General features: G+C 38.0%; 1 protein-coding gene and 1 long non-coding RNA gene across 3 annotated transcripts; one reads left to right on the forward strand and one right to left on the reverse strand.

Moving 5' to 3' along the window:
* Positions 1–64: 64 nt before the first annotated feature.
* col2a1a (collagen, type II, alpha 1a) lies at positions 65–23,963 on the reverse strand. Of its 2 annotated transcripts, XM_039677982.2 has the most exons (54): positions 23,639–23,963; positions 21,197–21,406; positions 19,791–19,807; positions 19,653–19,685; positions 19,545–19,577; positions 19,298–19,351; positions 18,985–19,086; positions 18,817–18,894; positions 18,116–18,160; positions 17,902–17,955; positions 17,646–17,699; positions 17,497–17,550; positions 17,315–17,368; positions 17,177–17,230; positions 16,068–16,112; positions 15,912–15,965; positions 15,751–15,795; positions 15,362–15,415; positions 15,142–15,240; positions 14,963–15,007; positions 14,749–14,847; positions 14,600–14,653; positions 14,365–14,472; positions 14,224–14,277; positions 14,037–14,135; positions 13,861–13,914; positions 13,254–13,352; positions 13,081–13,134; positions 12,940–12,993; positions 12,768–12,821; positions 12,589–12,642; positions 12,438–12,482; positions 12,224–12,322; positions 10,840–10,947; positions 10,666–10,719; positions 10,519–10,572; positions 10,369–10,422; positions 10,144–10,197; positions 9,389–9,496; positions 9,162–9,215; positions 8,986–9,039; positions 8,715–8,876; positions 8,293–8,400; positions 7,712–7,819; positions 7,484–7,537; positions 6,985–7,092; positions 6,490–6,543; positions 4,529–4,636; positions 4,376–4,429; positions 4,140–4,247; positions 3,747–4,035; positions 2,646–2,833; positions 2,037–2,279; positions 65–1,562 (listed from the first exon to the last, which is right to left on the reverse strand). In XM_039677982.2, exons 1-54 carry the CDS (start codon positions 23,730–23,732, stop codon positions 1,416–1,418), a joined length of 4,476 nt encoding a protein of 1,491 aa, XP_039533916.2. In that variant the 5' UTR covers positions 23,733–23,963; the 3' UTR covers positions 65–1,415. The 2 variants fall into 2 exon arrangements, with proteins under 2 accessions (XP_039533916.2, XP_039533922.2); XM_039677988.2 differs by lacking the exon at positions 21,197–21,406 and having other exon boundaries at positions 23,639–23,962.
* Positions 9,428–10,846, forward strand: LOC148973736 (uncharacterized). Its single transcript, XR_016146527.1, has 3 exons — positions 9,428–9,519; positions 10,146–10,214; positions 10,371–10,846. It is a non-coding gene; the product is annotated as an uncharacterized LOC148973736 (long non-coding RNA).
* Positions 23,964–25,423: the final 1,460 nt, after the last annotated feature.

Here is a 25,423-nt window from a genome sequence, read left to right on the forward strand (position 1 = left end):
TCTCTAAATCCACACATTTAACATTTTGTACTCATGACGATTAAAAACACAATTAAAATCTGACTTCATAATTCCTTGTTTTTTCCTTTATTTTCAATTTACATTAATTAAAATCGTAACAAAACCAGAACCAAACAGAGAGAACAAACAAACAAAAAAAGACCAAGATCATAATAATATTAATTATAACAAAAATATACACACCCTCATACACACACACATCCTGCTCAGTGCTACGGCGATCCTTTGGGAGCAAAATTCCGGCATTGCCAAAAGAGTCCCTCTGTCTTTTGATCATCCCGTGTAGATCCGCATCCTCTGAGCAGGCTGTGTGTGTTGAATGAGGCCAGTTAGGGAGTGGGATGGTCTGGGAATTCTGGGAAATACTGACTGATAGATCAATACAAATAGCACCTTCTGAAGATGGACTGAGCCGGGCCGGGGTGTCTTCCTGAAGTTTCTCGAACCCCAGGCTGCTTTCGTTCACATCCAGATTTTAACTTTGTTTTTTCTTGTGTGAGGTAGCTTTTCTTGAAAAATGAAGATCATGCAAATAAACAAAAAATAGAGATGTTTTCCAAATTTATTAGATTTTTTTCTTTTTTGCTGTTATGTTAAAGGTCCAAAACTTCCTTGTTTGGGCAATCATGAGAAAAAAAATATTGATTTACAAAAAAAAAAAAAAAAAAAAAAGAAAGAAAGAAATGAAACTGCACTTTCCCCAAAAAATTGTAGTTGTGTATAGGCACATGCTCACACACACAAACACATAATTGTGAAAATATATAGATCTGGCTGCTTCAGTAAAGACTGAATCAAGATTTTTTTTTGTTATTATACACAGTAAATATAAACTTATTCCCTCCTCAGGTTTAACATTTCACAAAATCTTGCATAATGTGATGTTTTCTTCTGAGTCACAGTCAGGAGGCAGAAGGAGCGGTGGAGTGGGACTGGGTATGGCCTTTTTCTTTAGTGGGAGGGACTACTGTGGTATCCAGCCATGACGCTGTACAGCATCACCCACCCACCCACCTTCTGCAGGATGTGATGACATCAAGCCATGTTTCTGTCTTTCATTGAATCTCTTATTCTTCTTGTTGCGCTCACTTGTTCTGTCCCCCTCTTGGCTCCCGTCAGGAGGAGGGCGCTGCACTGGGGACTTGTGGGAAACATGGCTGGATTTCAGAGGGAGAGACTATTTGGGGCAATCCCATTTAGCGATGGTTTTCCTGCACACTAAACATGGACAGCACGACTTTTTGTGTTTTAGAGAAAAAAAACTTTCGTCAATTTTCAGATTTCTTTTCTTTTCTTCCATATTTCGTTATTTGGAGAGTGTATTGCATCCTCACAGTTATTGCTCGTCATTGGTATTTTTCCATGTCTTATCTCAATCCACATGTGTTTTTTTTTTACAAGAAGCAGACTGCACCAATGTCCACTCCAAACTCCTGATCTGCTCCTCCGATGTCCATTGGAGCAATGTCCACGATGGGCAGCCTGGATGTCTTCTGAGTTTTGTACTCAATCACAGTCTTGGCCCACTGACCAGTGTGCTTCTGTAAGACAGCAAAAAAAGACATGTAAGTTGATAGTAAATATTGTGAAATATTTTTACAATTTAAAATAATGTTCTATTTAAAAATGTAATTTATTCCTGTGGCAAAGCTGAATTTTCAGCAGTCACCTGATCCTTCAGAAATCACTCTAATATGCTGATTTTGTGCTCAAGTAACATTTATTATTATTATAAATATTGACAGCAGCATGCTATGTTTTATTAGGGTTCTTTGATAAATAGAAAGTTCAAAAGATCAGCATTTATATGAAATAATGTTTTCTAACTTTATAAATATCTTAACTGTCATTTCTAATCAATTTGGTGCTTCCTTGATGAATAAAAGTATTATTTTCTTTAGAAAAGAGCTTACAGGCCCAAAACCTTTGAACAGTAGTGTGTATAATTTCATTACAATGTATTTTTTTAACCATAGCCAGCATGCTTGAAAAGTATATTATATGTTTTGATTCACCTTGCAGCCATCCTCAACCACGCCATATGTAAAGCGGCTGTTGCCCTCTGCTCTGATCTCCACATCATTGGAGCCCTGCAGCAGAACGGCCTTCTTCAGGTTTCCTGTGGCTTGGTCCATGTAAGCCACGCTGTTCTTGCAGTGGTAGGTGATGGTCTGAGAGGCCTCAGTAGACAGCAGTCTCAGGAAGTTCAACTGGATGCTGGTAGTACTAGGAGTCTGGCTGCTATCAGCATAGCTGAACTGTTAGAAAAGGGGGACAAATTTATCAATCTCATTGGTAATTAATATCACTGAAAAGTTAAATGTAACACTAGAAAATAGATTGTGGCAAACTGAAAAGGAGGGAGTATTTCAGCATTGCTACTTGTCCCTGCTGATTTTTGATTTGATTATTTTCAGCACCATGGACCAACAGGAATTCAGAACTGTGAACAGCTCCCCAAACCAGCTGTAATCTCAACCACATGAGGGTGGCTTTGGAACAACTTTCATAATCAAATCCAAATGTGCCTTTTTTCAAACAGACTTTTTATGATTTCTTTTTGTTTGTGGTCACTTAACTGAAATTTAAAGCGATCATCTCCAAAATGAAAGGATTATACTCACGTGGAATCCACCATTCATGCTCTCTCCAAACCACACGTGCTTCAGCCCCTTGCCCTTACTGCTCCACCAGTTCTTGCGTGGGATTTTGGGAGTGCTGGGCTTCACACAGGTCTCTCCAGTCTCCATATTACAGAACACTTTGATGGCATCAGCACTGCTACCAAGGTTAGGATCAACCCAGTAGTCACCTGTGGATTGGGACCAAACATTCAAGTCAAGTCACCTGTATTTATATAGTGCTTTATACAATATAAGTAGTTTCAAAGCAGCTTCATAGTAATAAACAGAAAAAATAACTTCAAACTTCATCAAATAGGAGATAAAACAAAAATTCTGCTGTAAAAAGCTCTAAAAAGACAATAGTTGCATTATTCAGATCGGTGTTGGTTGACTTCAGTTCAATAACTGTGTAAAGTACATAAATTATTTATGAAACAAGTTCAATTCAGCTTTAAGCAGCTGTTCAGAAGACAGTTGTGCCGTTATTCAGCTCATCTCGGTTCAGGTTTTGTTCTCATTCGATAATGTCAGTGCAGTCAAATCGATAATTTAACTGAATATTTCATTTTCTTTTAAAACCCAACCAAAAGCGACAGTGCCAGTGAACTCCATATGTCCATATGTAAGTGACAGAAATGTAAAAAAAAAAAAAAAAAACATGGGCGAAACTAGGCTCAGTCACAGCATGTGCCTCAAATGAACAAATGTGAGCAAATCATTCAAGCAAGTGTGTTTGACTGTTTTGAGCCGGGGTGTCCAAACTAGATCCAGCATAGTTTAGCTCCAACTTGCCTCAACACACCTGCTTGGAAGTTTATAGTATGCCTTGTAAGACATTGATTAGCTGTCTTAGGTGTGTTTAAGTGGGGTTGGAGCTGAACTCAGCAGGAAAGTGAATAAAAGTGAAATATTTACTTTACCTTCCAAGTCTTTCGTTCATTTGTCATGTGACAGACGCAACGAACAGATGGTTCATGAATGACCCATCACTACTTGATTGGACACCCCTTGTTTTGAGCATTTGGAAGCTCTGTCATGGTGTATATGAATATTCTCCTAATGTAAAATATAAATCGGAATCGCTTCTTCTTAATTTCTTACCGCTCTTCCATTCAGGGTGGCAGAGTTTTAGGTCTCGGCAGGAGCGTGCAGGTTTCTTGCGGGATCCGTCTGGGCTGCGGATGTCCTCGATCTGGCTGTTGATTGACTTCAGTGTGGCATCCACCTCCACATCATGTTGTCTAAGAGAGCTGGAGGCCTCGTCGGCACGCATGTAACGCAGAGGATCGGGTCCTTTCTCAGTATGAGCCAACCCAGCGAAGGCAGACATGTCAATGCCAGGGCCAGGGGGACCAGGAGGACCAGGAGGTCCTGCGTTACCAGGTGGACCCTTTAGAGAGCAGAAAGGAAGAAAAATTGATCAGACATATTCTTTTCATATTGATATGTACATCAAACTTGATGTCTGTAAAAAAATATTTCAGCGTCACCCACAATTGGGCCAATCTCTCCAGAACGTCCACGAGGTCCAGGTGGGCCAATGGGTCCAGGCTGACCGTTAGAACCGTCCTTACCAGCTGGTCCAACAGGTCCGGCTGGTCCCTATTGCAAATAAGATGGGTTGAAGAGACCATTAGTAATCCATCTGATCATTGAAGTTTCTAATTTGTGGTTTTCAGCAAGTTGAATACAACAGCCAGCAAGTTAGAGACAGCAGAACAGACACTCACCTTAGCGCCACTTGGTCCAGCAGGTCCGGCAGCACCCTGGTCTCCAGGAGAACCCTTTTTTGAGGAGACACACAGAGATGTTAGCATATCTCATGTCACTGCTTTACCATTACAGCCTGTTTGTGAAAACTAAGACTTGTAAATGAGACTCACTGGAGGTCCTGGCAGACCCTGCAGACCAGTGAATCCTCTGTGTCCCTTCTGACCTCTTTCTCCAGCTTCTCCTGCCTCACCCTTATCACCACGAGGTCCTTGGGGTCCCTGAAGCAGAGAAATGGAAAAGGTCCATCAACATTTGAGTAAATAAGTAAAGCCACAAAATTACTTTAAAGTCCCCGTGAACCGGAAGTTGCAAACAACTTTTCTCCAGTGTTGTGACGTATTTCCGAGAGAAACGGAATACTAAATGAGGCAAAATAGTGGGCGTGGCTTTTTTCCAACTAGCACCTGATTGGATCTAGAAAAATGGGTGTTTCATTCTGAAGTGGAGGATGACGCAAGTTTACACACGCTGTCAATCAATGCTCGCTCCGCGCTCGCAAACACACAGCAGCTGTCAGTTGGAGGGGCGTGGTTATGGATGTTAAGGAGACACCCAAACCGTAAAGCCTACGTCATCGGGCAAGGTCCTCCAATGCAGAGGGGAGGGGCATTTTCAAAATTTGATTAAAGATAATGAAGCCAAAACATTTTTTTGTGTGGATTGACTTGCATGTATGAATTGTTCACCACAAAACGATCAATTTAGGCAAACAAAGTAAGTATAGTCAATTTTGATTTCATGGGGACTTTAAATGTGACACTAAATAAATAACATGTTTAAATTGAGAGTCAGGCAGGCCAAGTAGTCAAGATGCTACTAAAGCTATCGGCCGACATCTCATCAGCGATCTGCTCAGCTGATCTGCTGTTCGTCTCCCTTCGCTGCTAATGACTACGCTACGCTCTATGCCTAGCAGATTCAGTTCGCTCCTAACTGCTCGCTCTCAATACAATCTACAATATTGAAACAGGACTCAATGTATTCACTCTTTATTCATCTCTGAAAGTATTCATTAAGCTAAGTTTCTTTTTAAGCTCATTGTTAAAAGCTATCAGGATGTGGGCACCATGCTGTAATGCTATCCGTGTGCTTGGGGTTATCTAGTCATTTTTATTTAAATGCTCTTGCTGGGCTCATGCGATCATATTGGCAACTGCGTGCAATGAACATGCAGTGATTTAGCACAATGCAGCACAGATCAAGCAGCTTGCAGTGATGGATAGTTAGTAAATAGCAATTAATGCAAACTGAATAATTTCTGCTGTGGCACAGCTCTAAAAAGACATAGTAAACAGTCAATATTCAGTGAGTCAATTAAAAGAAATTCTCATCTACTAAATCTTACTTGTCTTTCTTCTGCTTAGTTACATTGCCCCTAGATGCGCTTACTGGCTGCTTAATTCATCCTTCATTTATTTTTATCACAGGAGGTTGCTTTATGGTCTGTTTGGGGGGAAAAGTTCAGCTCTCCTAGTCCTAATTCGTGTGAGCGTCCCCTAATGCTGCTGCGGTCCCCTGACTCTCTGCTAAATTCAAGGTGCTCAGGAATGGTCAGGAGACTCATCTGAACTGAAACGTATTGCCAATGCCAACTAATTCACATTTATTCATAAAGATTTCTAAGCATTTTAATTGTCTAATTCCATCTCTTGTCCATTCACAAGAGGTTGCCAGGTATGGTTTGTTTGGTGGGAATAGTTCTGCTCTCCCAGTACTAAACTGTGAGTGTTTCCTGATGCTGCTCCCTTAATTATCAACTTGAATCGCAATTTATTCAATACAATTTCCTAATCACTTTTATTGTCATGTGTGTTCTTGACTTCATAGATCTGACAGAATTTGAATAAAACCAGTTAATTTAAATGTTACCACATGAAGGACAATGTTTGCATCTTAACTAAATGGAGTTTAGGAGTAAGAATCTGAACTCTTCTGGTCAATTCACAGTATTTTCTTAGCTATATGTTGTAAGCATAATATATTTTGAAAATGGCTATTTTGAGGATTTAAAAGCTCAATGTGTAGTTTTAGCTTTCTGTTTTGTTCTACAAGCTTATTAAAAGGTACTTACAACCATGCCTCTTGCTCCAGCTGATCCAGGGGGGCCAGCAGGTCCTTGTGGGCCCTTAAGAAAGTAAACAAGATGGTAAATACATCATAAATAAATAAATATTTCATGTAATATAAGTGGCAAACATTGCTAAAGCATGGTCTAAAGATGGTCTCTTGTAAATTAATCTTACATGTGATTGTTCTTAGGGGAAATGATGTAACACTAATGTGTTTTGATTAACACAATTAGTAGGGTTTTGTTGATTGAAATATGAGACCATATAAAATATAATGGTGATCATGGTGTTTTTTAACTAAGAGTGTCAGAATTGAGGTAAACATAATTGTCATCATTGGTGATTTGAATAATGGTGGCATTAGTTGTCATGCAAGCAGTAAATATAGTACTGCTTTTGTGTTTCTTTCCCCTAGATGCAAATGTCATGCATTCTTGTGTCCAGAAGATTCAATGTTTATATTATTGAAAATTGGATTTCTTCAAGTGTGTACTCACATTCTCTCCTCTGTCTCCCTGTTTGCCAACTGGACCAACGGAGCCAGGAGCACCAGGGGCACCAGGAGCTCCAGGAGCACCAATCGGTCCAGTGTTACCACGCTCACCCTAGAGAAGAACAAAGGAAAAAACATTTCGTGTTTTAACTGGCTGGAACTCCATCTGTGAGTGGACTAGACACCATTTTTAACATTACAGACAGAGAAATTGCTTAAAATGACATTTTTACAAATAACCACCCTTACTAGATTAGAAATGAAATGAATTAGAAATGAAAAAACAAAAAAAAGTTAACTTGACTTTTGGACCTCAGTGTATGTGGTAAGGAATATATTGTTTACTTGTATGAAATTTCTTGTGATTTATGTATTTGATTTACATGATTTACAAAGATTTACAAAGATCAGAGAGCAGATTTATGTATTTGATTGAATGTGATTTACAAAGATCAGAGAGCAATAAAAATATATTTTATGTGTTTGTCTGTTTGTTTCCTCACCTTCACACCAGCAGCACCATCTCTACCAGGTGGACCATCAGATCCAGGATTACCCTAAAGACAAACAGAACGGATGAGTGAGATCTGGTCTTGATATGGTTGTACTATACCTATATATTGGAGGAATCTGAACTTCACTTTATAGCTACCTTTGAGTCAGATGAATCCAGTCTAGTTTTGCCTGGTTTGGTTCTGATTTTGTCATGTTTTCATGTATGTGTTTTTTACCTCCCGTCCTGTCTCGCCAGCAGGTCCAGTCAATCCAGGTGGTCCAACGGGGCCAGGAGGTCCACGGTCACCAGAAGAACCAGATGCTCCCTGTTTGCCAGGCTCACCCTGAGGTAGAAATCATTAGTGTTAGATTAGGAAATTGCATCATCTAATTATATAACCATCAGTACTTAATAATGATTTTGAGAAAACACCTTTACATGTATGTAAGTTAAAAATATGTAAGAAGTATTAAAACTTAATGGCCTGGTTTCACAGACAAGGCTTGGATTTAGCCAGAATTAGACCTTAGTACAATTAAGATATTTAAGTAGCTTTTATAAACTTACCGTAGGAAAAAAAAACATTGTTGGTGTGCATTTTGAAAGAAAATACTGGCAATGACATATTTTAAATTATGTCAGTGTGAGTTGCTTTCAGTTAAAGCAGCTCAAACATGCATTTCAGTCTGGGAACCAGGGGTATACTAATTACTGTCTTGATCTGATAGATAAACACTAAAGTCTATGCTAAAATGTAAGTAAAAAATTAGAGATTTTCAAGTGGACATTATGTTTCTTATGGGTTTATCTACTTACAGAGGGTCCTGGGAGTCCTGGGAAACCCCTTTCACCACGCTGACCAGGCAAACCAACAATACCACGCTGACCAGCAAGACCAGCAGGGCCAGAAGGACCATCAGGACCCTACACAGGAAATAGCAAGAGAAGAAAAATTAGGAATACAGTAAGGAAAAAATGACATGGTGCTGAATACACTAGAACAGTGTTTCCAAATCCTGGTCCTGGGGACCCACAGCTCTGCACAGTTTGTACATCTTCCTTATTTAACACACCTGATTCAGATCATCATCTCCTTAAGAAAGAGCTCTGAACTGAACTGGGTGTGTTAGATAAAGGAGACATATAAAATGTGCAGAGCTGTGGGTCCCCAGGACCAGGATTGGGAACCAAAATGTGCCTTGGGTGCTAAAATTGGCATGTGTGAATCTGAGCCTTACAGGAGGACCATCCTCTCCAGAATCTCCCTTCTCTCCAGGTGCACCAGGAGGTCCACGCAGTCCAGCATCTCCTGCTCTGCCTGGGAGACCGGCATCACCACGAACTCCCTTAGGACCATCCTTACCAGGAGCACCTGCAGGTCCAGCAGGACCAGGGTTACCCTGAGAGGATAAAATGAGTGAAAAAAGATTTGTGTAGTACAGTCTAGTCTATCATTTTAAAGTAATTATGGAGGAACCACAGAGAAATGTCTGATTTTGAGGGGCTTACATTTGGGCCAGGTGTTCCAACTCTGCCTGCAGCACCTGGGAAACCAGTGGCACCCTACAATGAGGAACATATTTTTGTTTAGAAAAATCAACACAGTCTTTCAAAAGAACTAGTAAATATTAAAAAAATGGAAAGTTATTACACATGATGACTAATTTACTTATTTAGTAACTTACAGGGGCTCCTTGGGCTCCACGTGCTCCCTTGGGTCCTGTAACACCAGTTGGGCCCTGAAATCAAACAGTTAATGAGCCAAGTATAATCATTTCATCCAAGTAAAATTAGCACAAAGTTGATGCACTATGCTACACTCTAAACATTTTTTTTATGCAGACAATCACAAAGATGTAAAAAAAATGTCAAAAATAGCCTCTTTCAATTGAATATCAGTGTAATTGAATACCACTGGGCCAGGTGCTCCGGATGGTCCTTGGGGTCCAGGGGCTCCACCATCACCTTTCTGTCCTGCCTCACCCTGCTCTCCCTTAATTCCAGGTTGACCATCAGCACCCTAAGGAGAGACAGAGATGAAAGGTTGTAATCAGTTTTGGCTTTCTCATAATAACTGAATTCTCTAAATTTCAGCTTAAATACTAAATTGACGATCCCTAATCGATTATTTCACCTTCCACTTGGCTTTTTGAGAAATCCAAATAAAAAAGTAAAATGACAAAGATTATGAATAATCATTTTTTTCACTGTAGCAACAGAGAATTGTCCATTTTGTACATTATAACAAAAGAGTGTTGAGTTTTGTAACAAATCAGTGGAATGTTCAATAGATGTGAGAATTATTACATTAATTGGCACATCGTTTTTGGTTATCATTTTATTTGCCTTTTATGATGCTCTTAAATCTTAAGATATTTCAATCTTTTCAAGTAAAAGGAATGCATAATACAATGAATAATGGTCATAGTGGGTATATTTGTACTGTATTAACATCTGTGTCTCACAAAATATCCCTTTATATTGACAATATTATTAATTAGTTGTTTTTTTTTTTTACAGCTTCTTTAAGTTGCATGGTTAAATGTCATTTATTTTAATACATTCATAATGGAAATTATGTTTTATGATAAAGACAGTCTTAATATTCCATCACAATTGCATAACTGCAGAAAAACTGAGGCATTTTGTAACAGTGCTTCTACTTACAGGGGGTCCAGCAAAGCCAGCAGGTCCGGGTGCACCAATCTCACCACGATCACCCTAACATGATGACAAAAGTATAATAAACAAGAAGAAAACTGAAGATTATCTTTAAACTGTACACTTGACAAAACCACAAATTCCAATAGAACTTCTTTTTGCTGTCTAGTTGTAATGCTAATAAATTACATTAATCACAGTTAATAAAAATTTAACAAATGTTTTGCTTACAGGGGCACCACGAGAACCAGGAGCACCATTTGGGCCAATGGCACCAGTTTCACCCTGTGAGAGAAGAAAAAGAATAGTGAATTAAACAATCTCCTCAAATAATTTCAGCATTCAATCAATGATGGAAGACACCAGAGATGAGACATTCACCTTTGCGCCATTTGGACCAGCAGGACCAGGTGGACCAATTGGACCAGACAAACCCTGACAAAAAGATGACAGAAACATCATTACTTATTATGGGTTAAAAAAAGAAGCAATTTATTTTTTTACATATGCTGAATATGTAGCACTTACTCTTGAACCATCTTTGCCAGGAGCACCTTCAGGTCCTTTCTCTCCACTGTCACCCTAGTAAATGAGACATTCCATAAGTCATTTAATCATTCAGTAGGCTGTTCATAAGTAATATGACATTAGGTTGATGTAATCACTGAGAGGAGGGGTTGTACCATTTCTAAAGACACTTACTCTGTCACCTTTAGCTCCAGCGATTCCAACAGCTCCTCTCTCACCAGGCATGCCCTGCAGACCGGGAGGGCCCTGAGATCCAGCACTACCAGCTGGTCCAATTGCACCCTTTTTGAAATCAAGCAGAGACATTAGAGTTTGAGAGATTGGCTATAATAATCAATTATAATTATACAAATATAAGTTATTGAGTTAAATACTATAAAACTATAAGTTAAAAAATTGTGCTTTGAAAAATGTAGGTAGGTATGCTGTAAAATGCATACAAAATATTAAAGAAATAGCTAAACAAATGTATATTTATTTCATAGTTACTGTAACTCAGTTACTGTGTATATGAAGAGTTCAGATGCAAAAGCCTCTAAATGCCATTTGAAATTTTCTTCTTTAATTATGATTTTTATCAAACTTGTATATTTAAGTTCAGTAATTTCACTTAAATGGCAATAATAATTACCTATTAATTGTTATTTAAGTGAAATTACTGAACTTAAATATACAAGTTTGATAAAAATCATCATTAAAGAAGAAAATTTCAAATGGCATTTAGAGGCTTTTGCATCTGAACTCTTCATATGTATATATATATATATATATATATATGTGTGTGTGTGTGTGTGTGTGTGTATGTATATGCATATATACTACTGGAGGAATACAAGTATGGATTTAATAATTTTATTCAATAAGAATGCATTAAATGATCAAGGTTGACACATATTTTGTAACAATGTAAAAGACTGAACTATTTCAAATAACTGAACCTTTCATTAATTGTTGAACTTTATATGCATTAAGAATCCTGAAAAAATGTATTCTGGTCACAGTTTTCACAAAAATATTAAATATTAATAATAAATGTTTCTTGAGCACTAATTCGGGATATTATAATAATTTCTGAAAGATTATCATGATTATCATAATAATTATGCTGAATATTCAGATTTTCCATCAGATTTTCCATCACATTTCCATCACTTCTTCTTTAATGATGATTTTTATCAAACTTGTATATTTAAGTTCAGTAATTTCACTTAAATAACAATTAATAGGTAATTATCATTGCCATTTAAGTGAAATTACTGAACTTAAATATACAAGTTTGATAAAAATCGTCATTAAAGAAGAAAATTTCAAATGGCACTTAGAGGCTTTTGCATCTGAACTCTTCATATATATTATAAAATATCCTAAAATATAAGATCGTTATTTGAAATTGTATTCCACAATATTACTGTTTATTGTATTACTATTTTTGATTTAATAAATGTAGCCGTGGTGAGCATAAGAGACCACAAATGGTAGTGTATATTCATTTGACTGTTTATGGATTTTATTTTGAATAGTGGAGCACAATCTCAGTCAGATGTGGTTTGGGTCTGACCTTTGGTCCATCAGTTCCGGGAGTTCCTGGAAGTCCCCTTGGTCCCTGGAGACCCTGAGGGCCAGCGCCTCCTCTCTCACCAGGGAATCCACGTTCACCCTGAGAGAAGCACAGGAGAGAGTTATTTTGTGCAAAGTAATGATTAAATAGTAATTAGTACTGATTTGCATTGAGTGCAAATTGGGAATCTTTTTAGTTACGGATAGGAACTCACTCTTGGTCCAGTGGCACCGGCAGCACCACCCTCTCCAGGAACACCCTATAGAGAGGAAGAAAGTCATTAAAATCAGTAATAACATCACAATAGCACAAATAGAGATTTTTAATAAATACCTGTGATAAAAAAAAAAATAAGTCATCCTTACCTGGTCACCAGGTTTACCGGGCTCTCCGGGGGCTCCAGTAGGTCCTGGCAGACCCTGCGCAAAAAGAGAGTAAATATTTAACAACAAAAAAAACTGATAATAACACTCTTTCAGTTTCATTAATGTAAAAAGTGCAGTTTTAACCCTCTTTCACAGTTAGCTGTGTTGTGAAACTGTACCTGGAAGCCAGATGGACCAGGCTGACCTTGCTCTCCTCTCTCACCAACAGCACCCTTAAAGCAAAATGAAATCACAATTAATTAAAAAATCCAAGAAATTACTACAAATGGGACTTTAATATTATTGATTAACAGCAAAAACTGAGGCAATGTGATGTGACAAAATACTAACAGCAGGGCCAGGTGGACCAGCAGCTCCAGTCTCTCCATCTTTACCAGGCAAACCCTAATGGAAGCAAAATAAGGAGAGACAAATCTGAGGATATCTGGGGGACAAAATCTTGATCTGCCTGTCTATTGGAACAGGACTTACTCTAAGACCAGGTCGTCCAATAAGTCCTTTCTCTCCAGTTTTTCCAGGTTCACCCTGTGAGATACAGGAGAGATACAGTCCCTTCAGTACAACACATACATTTCCCACCAACTTTTAAGGACATGAATATGAACCCTTGTAGTTCATTTGCAGAAATAATCTAATGGTCTTACATTGGCTCCCTTAGGTCCAGGGAATCCCATCACTCCAGGCTGACCACGAGCTCCCAGAGGCCCAGGAGGACCAGGGCGTCCATCTTCACCAGCAGAACCCTACAATGAATAAAACATCTTCAGCACTAAAGTTTGCCCTGAACTATGATGATATGCAGCGATTGGAACCAAACTGTTGTGGGGAACCATTGACTTCCATAGCATTTTTTTTTCTCCTATGGAAGTCAATGGTGCCAAACAACTGTTTGGTTCCAACAACCTGAGGGTGAGTTAATGATAACAGAATTTTCATTTTTGGGTGGAGTATCCCTTTAAGTGACCTTTCTTATTATTATCAATGTTGAAAACAGCTGTTCAGCTTAAAAACTTTGTGGAAGTTGTGATATGTTTTTCAGGATTCTGATGTTTTAAAACCCGTTAATTCTGAAGCTGTGGGAATTAAAGAGAATCTAGATTAAAATATTAATTTCTTTCTACAAAAAAAAATCATATTAAACACAAACTTTTGAATGGTAGCGTACATCTCTTTGCAGTCTGTAACTCTTTACTTTTACTCTTTACTCTTTAAAGTGACAGTAAAAGTGCTTTAAATTGTATAGATACTCACAGGTGCTCCAACTTTTCCTTGAGGTCCAGCATCACCAGGGCGTCCAGTAAGACCCTGTAAGAGGAAGGAACAGCATTTAAAGCAACCAGCATAAAAGCTTCAATTTCAGATTGTGAATTATGAATTATGATTATCTGATAAATCAGATAAATCACAGAAATACCACAATGACTCACTCTGGCTCCAGGAAGACCAGACTCGCCTGTGCGGCCAGGATCTCCAGTTCCTCCTTTTGGTCCGGTCAAACCTGGAACACCACGATCACCAGGTGCACCCTATCATAGGACAGAACATTTAAGTACAAAAATGAGGAGGAAATACATGTGTTGGGTAGTTGAGTAACTTTGAGTCTAAATCACCAACCTTTGCTCCAGCTAGACCATCCTGACCAGGGAATCCACGGTTACCTGGAGCTCCCTAATGAGATAGAACACATATGGACTTATTAGTGTGGTTCTTTAGCATTCTGTGAATCAGTAAAACTAATTAGGATATGACACATACTCTCTCTCCAGGGGGTCCAAGAGGTCCGGCAGAACCAGGCTCTCCTCTTGGTCCTCTCTTTCCTTCCTCTCCAGATGGCCCAGGGGCTCCCTGAGGTCCTACAACGCCCTGTGCAATTAGGATAAAAATATGCCCGATTAGTTTGCTACAATATTTCATTTGATTGTTATGAGCAACAGCCTTTAGTGGATACAACAGAAAGGACATGATGATAAGTGGGATGTTGGTTACTTACACGCTCTCCCTTGGGTCCAGCCTCGCCTTTAAATCCTGGAATACCAGGGTCTCCCTGTATAAATACAATAGTGTTTTCAATAAGTATATGAAATAATTTAAAGATGTCTGGGAAACATTGAGAGCTTGGTTCAGAATATGATTGCGTACAGATTGTCCTTTAGGCCCAAGAGGTCCAGTAGCTCCCTGAGGTCCGGGCGGGCCACGGGGTCCTGGGAACCCAGGGGCACCAGCAATGCCAGAAGCACCCTGCAAAGGACAATAAATTATTGTTTATATTAGATTCACTGCAACAGTGTGACCAGAGTGTTAAAGTTTGCATGAAAAATTGTATGCAAAAACGTATTTTATTTTATTTACTCACAGCAGATCCTTTGGCTCCAGGAATACCATCAGTACCAGGGTTACCCTATAGTAAATAGTAAACATGTAATATTTAAAAACTGATTGTAACCATTGAAATCCAAAGTGTTAAATATATTGTATACAATGACAAAACAACACAAATATTTTGCTTGTAATATTATCTGTAAGTTTACTCACAGATGCACCAGCAGGTCCAGGTGATCCAGGTGTTCCGGCCTCTCCACGGGGTCCTTGTGCACCCTCAGGTCCACGAGCTCCAGTGGGACCAGCTTCACCCTGCAGGAGTAAAGAACACATCTCATTGTCAAGGCTAATGGGATTTATTACACTTCGAATGTTTAAATTTAAGAATGGGAAGGAATTCACAGAGAAGTGCTGTAGATGACAGGTATTTTACCTTAGAACCAGGGGATCCAGGGAAACCTGGAGCACCAGCAGGACCAACAGGACCCTGAGGACAGAAACACCAACAAATAATCAAAGAGTCATGCTTATTTCTTGTGCACCCTGCACATCCCTTTAATGTTAATCTTTCATTTGAAAGTGGATGATGCACACTTTCTGCTTTTTTAGAATTTATTAATATTGCTGAAATAATTTTAGTAAATACTGTTTGAAATCATTTGCTATCAAGTTTAATTAATATATATATCGACAATTGACCATCTTGATATCTCTACATAACCCATATGGGTTTACCATTAGTTAGCATTAGCCATCGCATTAATGAAGTAAAAACAAATTATGTGAGAACTTGCACTTGAGGAAATGAGGAAATGCACTTACAGGAGGACCAGCGGGACCAGGCAGACCATCATTACCACGGGCACCCTATGGAAAGACATAAGCAGAATCATTATAGTTTGAAATCACCATCAGCAACACAAATTTTTATCATATACTGTCTAGTATTCTTAATTAGGCCAGTTATCTGAGTGTTCACTTACAGCAGCACCAGTTGCACCAGGACGACCTCTCTCACCGGGCAGACCACGTGGACCCTGAGAGACAAAAAAGAAAATAGGATGGAGAGAGTTAGATGCACTATTTCAGTGTCAGAAATCTATTGAATCATCAGGCCATTTCTGACTTTAGGCACTCACCATTGGTCCAGGCGCACCGCTCTCACCATTCGAACCTGCCTCACCCTGGAGGAAAAGAGAGGAGATTGATTAGACCTTCCTGTTGCATTATTTGCTGAGAAATGAGTAAAATGAATAAGCCCATTTAGCATCTGCGCAGTTAACATGTTCCTCAATGTTTCTTAACATTGGTCTGGTGTCTTTAGGAGTATCTCAGAGTCTTTATAGTTTGAAATATCTTTATATATCAAATAAATTCAAATCAATTAAATTATACTCTTTACTATGTACTAACGTTTAAATTAATAATCTGATACAATGCATTTACTATGTACATACATGATTTTACATTGCACTATTCTAATTACCTGCATGTAATTACACATGTAATTCTTTTCTGTAATTACAGCAATAATTAAACTGTTGACCCTTCCCTTGTAACCCAACCTTAAACCTACCCGTACCACCAAACTACCCATCCCTAAACTAACCCGTATCCCTCCTTAATAGCAGCAAAGGTGTTTTGCAATACAATATGAACACAAAAAGTACATTGTACTTATAGTTTGATATAAGTACATAATAGTTCAAGACATCTCTAATATAAAGTGTGACATTATTCAATATATATGGTCCAATATATATATGTTCCGTTTGTCAGAAATGATTAAAGACTTTTACTTAGTTTATCTGTAAGAGTTTGGTGTAAATGAACAGGCAACATTTTAATAGGGAAAATCAAAGGTAAAGTCTCTCAAAGGTAAATATTTACCATATAAAATATATTTAGAAAAGAAATATTACATTAAATAATAAATTAAATTGTTAAATTATATATATATTGTTTCAAAGCAGATCTTCAAACAGTAATGCCTTACAACTACATCAATTTAATAAATGTCTGTTCGAATTTTGATGTCCCGTGAAACCTGTGTGCAGTATATCCTTACAGGCCTTTTGTTAAATATATGATTAAAGTCCATGTGTTATGTACTGACCACAAACTTTTGAATGGTAGTGTACATCCCTTTGCAGTATGTAACTATAGACAGTGCATGTGACTTTTACAGAGTTTATCTGTAAAAGTTGGGTGTTTTGGCTAAAAAATGTGTTTTTTTATCTTTCTGTACCTTAGCACCTGCAGCACCGGACTCTCCTTTAGCTCCATCAATACCTGGGTGTCCCTACAAACATATTCATATCAAGATGTTAGATGCATACAGAAATAAACAAACAGAAAAATGACTACAGTCTCCGCTGAAACTCACTCTGTGTCCCTTGATTCCAGGAAGGCCAGGTGTTCCGGGGAATCCACGGGCTCCCTGTCAACCGAAAAACAAAACATTCAATGATAATGTTGCATCTTTGTAAAAATGTGATTATATAAGATTGTATGACCATTATCAGAATACTAACAAGTGACCAAAACTGTTGCATGCTGGCTGTTTACCTGAGGCCCTGGGGGTCCACGCTCACCAGGCTTACCATTTTTGCCAGCCTCACCCTGGAAAGAGAACGGGCATAGACTTATTAGTTAATATCTGTCGAGTTTCACTTTGGAATAGGTTGAATATTAAGCCAGTGGCAAAAATTACTCACATCACTTCCGGGTTTTCCAGGAGGACCAGATGGGCCACGGGGTCCGATGGCACCCTAAAATAAACCAGTAGTTAATTAAGCTACTAGTTAATTAAACTTGCATTTGTCTGTAAAAACATTTCATTGTCAATGTGCACATGAATGTGTCATCAGTCAGTGTGAGCCATGTGATATGTATGTGGGTATATCGATGTGTTTATGAATGTGTCATATGTGTAGGCTTGTGCTCTAAACCAGCAAGATTTGGGACACTCACAGCCGGGCCGGGTTCACCAGTCTCTCCAGGGTTGCCTTGGAAACCTTGTGGGCCCTGGAATGGAATAAATGACAGTGTTCGGTTAGGAGTTGCCAATGGTGGGTGCTTACATTTACTCATATCTGTCTCATCAATGGGGTAGCTTCTGTTATTTTCCAATAAATTGGGAATATGGAATGATTATATGAACATGAATAAGTGTGGATTTACGTACAGGTGCTCCAGAGGGACCGGGAGGACCACGGGGACCCATTGGACCCTGTAGAAAATGATAAAGTTAAATGCAGACTGGCCACTTTGACTCAGATAAACAAAAACAGCCTGAGAGTGATGTATTTTCCATTTATTTATAGGTTATGTTTCAAAGCTGGTTGAAGTCTGGTTGAAAAATTATGATTTGTTTCATTGTGTGTAATTTCAATTTAAGTAACCACATTTGTTACAAGCTGTTCAGAATGTTTCAGAGTTGATCATTTATTTCAATAAAAATGTTTGGAGATGGATTCATTTGAAATAACAGAAATAAGCACAACAACAAAGCATCTTAAATAGAGGCCTATGCTCATCTCAATCCTAACTATTGAAATTTCAGGTGTTTTATTCATTTGTGCATGTTTTTGCATTATTTTTTTTATTTGTATGTTACAAATGCAGCTTATGTCTATCCAGACCATTCCACAAGGGGGCAGTTTGTCAATTGAAAAACCACAATATTTGTTCTGACATATTGTTAAAGTTTCATTTTAGCCAAGCCAAATTGAGTACTTTAAAACTTTACTTTTTTAATTTGGTCAAAACTTGACCAAATGTGAGATTAATTCCAACTGAGTTTAAAACCGATGTGATAACGTATGCCATGTCCTTTTAATGTTATTTCATATATGTTTTCAGTGTGGGAACACTGTTTTTTCTTACCATTGGTCCCTGCATCACACCCATCTGAGCATTTCCTGCCTTCTCATCAAAACCACCAGCCATCTGAGCAGCAAAGTTCTAAACACACACCAAAAAACACACTTACAGTAATCCAGAAATAGGCAGACACAAATTTAGCAAGCAGATGAAGAAAAAGGAGAGACATACCCCTCCAAGTCCATTAGGTCCTGGTGGTCCAGGAGGTCCAGGGGGTCCTGGGTTTCCAGGTGTACCAGGCTCGCCATCTCTTCCTCTTGGGCCAACATTTCCCTAAGAGGAGGGGGGGAAACAGGGCATATGAGTGGAAAAGAAAAAAAGAGAGTGAACAGATTAACTAAAGCCTTTTCACATGACAGCTTCCTGCAGAGTGTGTCTACTGCCCCCTAAATGTACCCGGATAACTACTAATAAGGTTCGACATCACTTTACCTAACAAGTCTGAGAAAAAAAAAAAACAGTTTGAAAAGAAAAAATGTCTTACCTTCTCACCCTTAGGTCCTTTCTCGCCACGTGTTCCTTGCTCTCCTGGGGGTCCCTAAAAATCACAGAAAGAAAAACAAAATGTCAAAAATTAAAGCTGTAGATCATTTATCAACAATAAACTATCTACAATCTATGAAGTGAAAAATTTTAGGCAAATAAACGTTCAGGAGAGCCACCTAGTGGAGAAACGCAACACAGCATTACAAATTATTCAGAAATCTACCAAAGAGTGTTTATAATCTCACCATTGGGCCAGCAGGTCCTCTTGGTCCAACTACCTACATAAACAAATAAATAAATATTATTTAGCAACTTTGGTGAAATCATTCCAAAACACAAAGTTGTTTACTTACATCTGCAATGTCGCCTGGTTCTCCTTTCTGTCCCTGTGGACAGTAATAAATAACTTATTTAACACCCAAATCTTAAGAATATTAGGTATTTCTTAAATAATGACCTTGATAAGTGAATAAGTCATGTCAAGACCTCACCTTTGCACCAATTGACTCTGATGAATCAGGTCACAGGATGAAAGGGAATATAATAAAGATTGACAGTTAGACACAGAAGGACTATGCATACATGTATTCTATCAATTAGCAAGTATTCAAAAATATATCTAAGAACCAATGTTGCAGAATAACAGTCTGTCTGGAGTCAGATTATCTGCCTCATTCATTGCAACACTGCAAGCTCATTATCAAAAACTAGGGGTCACAAAAGGGTCAGGAAAAAACATCCGTGAATGAAGCATTCAGCTGATTCTGATTCATAATGAGGACGGTAAACCAGTCAGACACTCGGTGTTGAATGAACAGCTATTCCCTGTTGAAACTACATAGCTAACTCAACGGCACCCCACTAGGCCGTGTACCAAAACAGCATCATTCTCTTCCCAATCTGCATCGGTTAAATTGTTAAAAGCAGAATATTAAAGTGCAAGCTGAGGATCAGTTTAAAACATGATGTGCATTATAGTTTAATATTAGAAGCATTATTAGGCTATATGCTGCAAATTAAAAACATTTTAATAAATATTTAGAGAAAACTCATTCTGTATCAGTGCCATGATCTGATTACAGTGAGACAGAGTATATTAAAATGTTTGGGTACAACTTTTTTTTGTTTTTGACAACTATGTTCATCTTGTTATTGTGTATATCTGTAGAGCAGCAAAAAAACATATTTTTTTTTGAAAATGAACAGAAAGTGCATTAAAAGTTTGAAAGAACACTTCTAAGTTTTTTTTTTTTTTGTTAATTGGGTTGTTTTGAAAGAGGTAGTGCTATGACTTCTCATTCAAAGAATCTTATTTTTCAGATTTTCCTAAACTTAAACAGTCTATGGCCAAGGTGAGTCCACTTTCTTTTCTTTTTTTCAATTTCATATAGATCTATTTGAAGTACTTAAGTATAAATAAAATATACTATAATGCTATTATATTATAGAAGAAAGACAAATCGTCCTCTGAATGAAGTATTATGAGACTAAAGTGTAAATAAGTTCACTCAAAGCTTATTTGTGAGTAGTATAATTAACTGTAATTAATTGTAAATTTCCTCTTTTGTAGTATCGACCAAATATCTTATCTAAAAATCATAGATTCCACAGCTAACTGGTGGAAAGATTGCATTCTTTTCTGTAAAAAGACAACAACCTATACTATCAAAGTCAAATGTAAAGTGGGCCCATTTTAGCCATAGACAGCAAGCGCAAAACTTAAAAGTGTTGCTTTCTTCCCCTTTGAATGTTGCTTTGAGTTCTGAACCCAATCACATGACCAACTTGAATAGGTTTAGTGGTATGTGAGATTGTTGTCATAGTAACAGAACTCAGAGCAGACAGCTAGCGGGACAGGTATGATAAGTAAAAAGAGGAGAATAAGCAGAGAGCGGACCGATAGGCTCGTCGGTTTCAGCCGGGCAGATGGGACAGCACTCTCCGGGTGGAATGATGGGATTGGCACATTCTCTCAGGTCCTCACAGATGACCTCGTCACACAGCACTGCCCCAGAGTCGCACACGCAGACACGGCATGGTTCTGGCTTCCATACAGTATGGTCTGCGTACAGCTGGCCATCTTGGATGCAGCTGCCTAACTCTTCCTCTGCAGCCACCAGAAGGGGGCGACAGAATGGAGTGCATGGGGGTAAGAGACAGGTGAGCGACACATCTTCAAGCAGACTAAAATAAAATAAAACCTTCCTGAAAAAAGCTAGTTGTAAGGGCTTCCTAATAATTAAGAAATATTTTAGAATATATATTATATATATAATATTTCCTATTATATATGCATCTAAAATATGTTCTATTATATATATATATTTTTTTTTTTTTTTTTTCAAATTTGTGGCCAACTCGTGGCACACATCGTGTTACATTATGATTATACTACAACACTAGCAAGCAATATTTGCAGGGTGCATATCTGACACCCAGGTGTAAAATGTGGGCTCCCGTAGTCTGTGGATTTGTAACTGAACCCCAAATCTACAAAACTAGCCATGAATGGGGCTTTCTCAAACACAGACAGGGCTGCATTGACAGCCTGGTGCCTTATGCAAACACACCCATCTTGAAAGCTCCATCTGGATCTAATGGTCTCACTTACCACCAGGGCAAACACACCCTCGTGGGTAGGGAAGGACAGCCCTCACACACACATAACTCCTTGAAGTGTTTGCTTTTTCATATGAAAGTGTAATTTGACTTGTAATTTAACTCCCAGCAGCCCTAGTGTACATGAATGAGGCAATTATAGCCATTTAATTCTGTAAATATGGAAAATCCACTTTTCTGCAAATATAGGCCAGCCAAAGTTCAGTGTAATTAACATGTCCTTGTTCATAGAAAGAGCATATCATTTGGGTGATTTTTCTTCTATCGCTTCAAAGTTTACCAAATATCACACACTGTAAAAAAAATATTGTTGGTTTAACTTTAAAAAGTAAGTAACCTGGTTGCCTTAAAATGTTAAGTTGATTGAACTGGAAAAAGTGAGTTAATACAATGAAGAAGGTTCATTTAATCATCAGAAACTCAAAATAATACGTTATCTCAACTAAATAAATTAAGTTGATTTGACAAAAGAAAAAAGTGTTGTGATAACAAATCTTGAAAATATTTTTTTTACAGTGTTCATAATCTTTCTCATTGTGAACCTTTGAGGTTGCCAGTGTGATGTTTTGGCCATTCCAACAACATTCTAGAAACCCCCTCCTCTTCCACCCACCAAACCAGGTTCCCCAAATCTCCTTTAATCAACGCCAAATCCCCTGAACTAAACCCGGAATATTTTTTGCTTTCCAACCACTTTGAACATGTGCTAATGGTGCACCGTTTGAACCCTTGTAGGAACCTTTGCTCCTAATCTTGAGTGAAACAGCTCTGGATATTAATGGCCTCTATATATAGATTAGTCCTAATAATGCTGAAATGGTTACACATAACCCTCTTCTGTCACACACATATACACACAATTTGAATTTAGGCATCATTTAGGGTTCCTTAGATCGAGACAGAATTTCCTCTGAGAACAAAGATTGTCAATATTTCCTCCACATTTTAAACACATAGGCCTATTTAAGATTGGCCAGTATTGAAAACAGGTTTGCTTTATCATCTTTGAACTTTTTCTAGCATTACAAGTAAGAAATCATACTTGTTCAGGGACTTTTAGATAGTTTGCTTTTTTCTGTCAGTAACCTAATTCTGGACGTAAACGATGTCACTTAACTATTTTAAGAGTTTTAAATCAGAAACTTGTTTTGTCATGTGGGAATCTATATTAAAGTGATAGGTAATGAGAGAAGAAAATGTTTATTCCCTGTATCATGACACTGATCCTATTCAGCAGAAAGTGCTCGTACATGTTGCTAGTAACGTTTGTAAAACGTATACATACGTAAAAAAATAATAATAATTATACATTCATACATAATGTAACGATTTTGTTCTATAAGTTTAAACGTAGAAAACTAATAAAAACAAGCGTTTCAGTGTGTTAACCTGTCGCGGAACGTCAGCATCTGTCATTCTGTCAGCACTGCGCGTGACTGACGCACTACAAACAGAAGGCTCTGGTGCGTCGCATCGCTTGTTTGCAGTGACAGTGTAGACTGCGTTCAATCTTTGAATATATGCAGACTTAGACTTAAGCATACTGTATATACTTCAGGTCTTATATTTTACAATGAGCAAAGGTATCCCACAGTCCATAGGTGAAACGCGCAAACCAAACTGTCCAATTCCAAACTTTCCTCTCAAGTCACCATGGCAACACTGTACAATTTTTTTTAGCAGAATACTTTGAATTTCAATGTGAAAAACTCCAACTTACGGTCATCTTCTTGTTGACATCTTACAAGGGACAGCAAAACGCATTGGGTTGCTACAAGTAGCAGGAGAGTCCGTGAATCCACTAATCTGAACATGTCTAAAGATTAGACATGCAGGTCCTCAGGGGTGAAAGTCGCCGAAGACCCGGCAGAGCGGCAACTCTGTGCTCGCGAGTCGCGGGGAGTGTGGAAGTGGATGTGTTTGGGAGGATCCGACGCCAGGCACACACAGACAGAACCCACCGCGTCAGTCAGAGCTCCGCGGTTTTATGTTCACTAGCGCATTTATGAATCTTAGTTTATCCCAAAACGTGAGTCCAACCCCGACCCCCATGAGCGCTGAAATTCGAGACTTATCAGCCCCCCCTACCCCATTGAGAAAGAAGAGGAAAAAAACTCCGCCACTCCTCTGTCTCAAGAACAATTCCATCCAAACCCATCCACCCCCTCCCCTCGTTGCCCTTTCCTGGCAAGTGGAGGGCTTTCTCCCTGTGCCTTTGTATTAAAGTGCATCAGAATGGCCTTTGCTCAGAAAAGAGACTTGGAGAACCAAAATACATTCATTGTTTTAAAGATTTTTGCACCAAGGCTGCACATGACCATTGAAACCCCAAGATAATGTTATGTCAAAACTGCAAGTACCATGGGTGTTCATTCCAGATGCAGCAGATATAGAGATTGGATTTTCAATAGGCCTATTACTTCCATATACTTGCAAGATGTTATTAAAGGGATAGTTCACCCAAAAATGACAATTTTGGCATCATTTGCTCACCCTCAAGTTATTCCAAACTTGAGTTTCTTTCTTCTGTTGAACACAAACTAAGTTATTTTAAAGAATGTTGGTATTCAGACAGTTGACGGTGGCCATTGAAGTGAATGAACATATAGCAATTTTCCATAGTTGGAAAAAAAATACTTTAGAAATCAACTACTGTCAACTGTCTGGATCAACATTCTAACACTCTAAAATTTCAGGGTTGTTTTAACCCAATTTTGGGTCAAATATGGACAAACTCAAACATTAGGTTAAAAATGTAATTTAAAAATGTAACCAAATGGCTGGGTTTGTCCATATTTGACCCAAAATTGGGTTAAAACAACCCATGCTGATTGTGGATTTCCACACAAATCACTGCAAATCACAGCTTTGAAACAACAACAAAAAGGAAAAAAAAAAATGTTCTAAATTCACAATTCTAACTTAAACTGGTTTCAACTTTATCAACTAATAATCAAGTAACCTTTAAAACTTGGCACAACTTGACTAAATCTACGCTGAAAGAACTGAAAGAAAGCTAGAAAAAACATAGACATTTAAATGAAAATTAGAAATGTACCATGGCAAATAACTGAAATAAATAAGTTTTATAAGAAATGAATATGTTGAAATACTAAAATTACAAAAAAATAAAACTGTAAAAAAAAAAGAACCAACAAAAATTACAAAAGCACAAAGTAACAAATAAAAAATAACACCGCAAATCTAAAATTAAAAGATAATTTTAAAATATGAATAAATAACATAATAATATGATACTAAAATAACACCACATAAATAATTTCTCTCTCAAATTCTTCGCATCTGTTGAATAAATACTGATCTTTTGAGCATAATAACTGTAAAGTGACATGCTTTTAAAGGTGGACTTGTTTTTTTGCTAAAACTAGCAAGAATTCTCCATCAGAGATGTATTTATGTTGTGTCTTCCCCAGTTTAGTTCCTTTATGTGACTGTTCCTCAATTCAGTCACAATGAAACCATATCATTTATCCCACTGTGGGAA

Source organism: Pimephales promelas, chromosome 14, assembly GCF_988280905.1.
Source record: "Pimephales promelas chromosome 14, fPimPro1.hap1.1, whole genome shotgun sequence".
In the NCBI taxonomy this organism is placed as follows: Eukaryota; Metazoa; Chordata; class Actinopteri; order Cypriniformes; family Leuciscidae; genus Pimephales; species Pimephales promelas.

Coding starts and splice junctions, on each gene's coding strand:
- col2a1a (XM_039677982.2), bottom strand. CDS start 23,732: ATGTTCAGATTAGTGGATTCACGGACTCTCCTGCTACTTGTAGCAACC. Junction 19,352..19,544: donor GAGGACCTGCTGGCCCAATG/GTGAGATTATAA, acceptor TGTGATTTTTAG/GGACCCCCAGGAGAGCAAGG. Junction 12,643..12,767: donor CTGGTCCATCTGGCTTCCAG/GTACAGTTTCAC, acceptor CTTTTTGCGCAG/GGTCTGCCAGGACCTACTGG.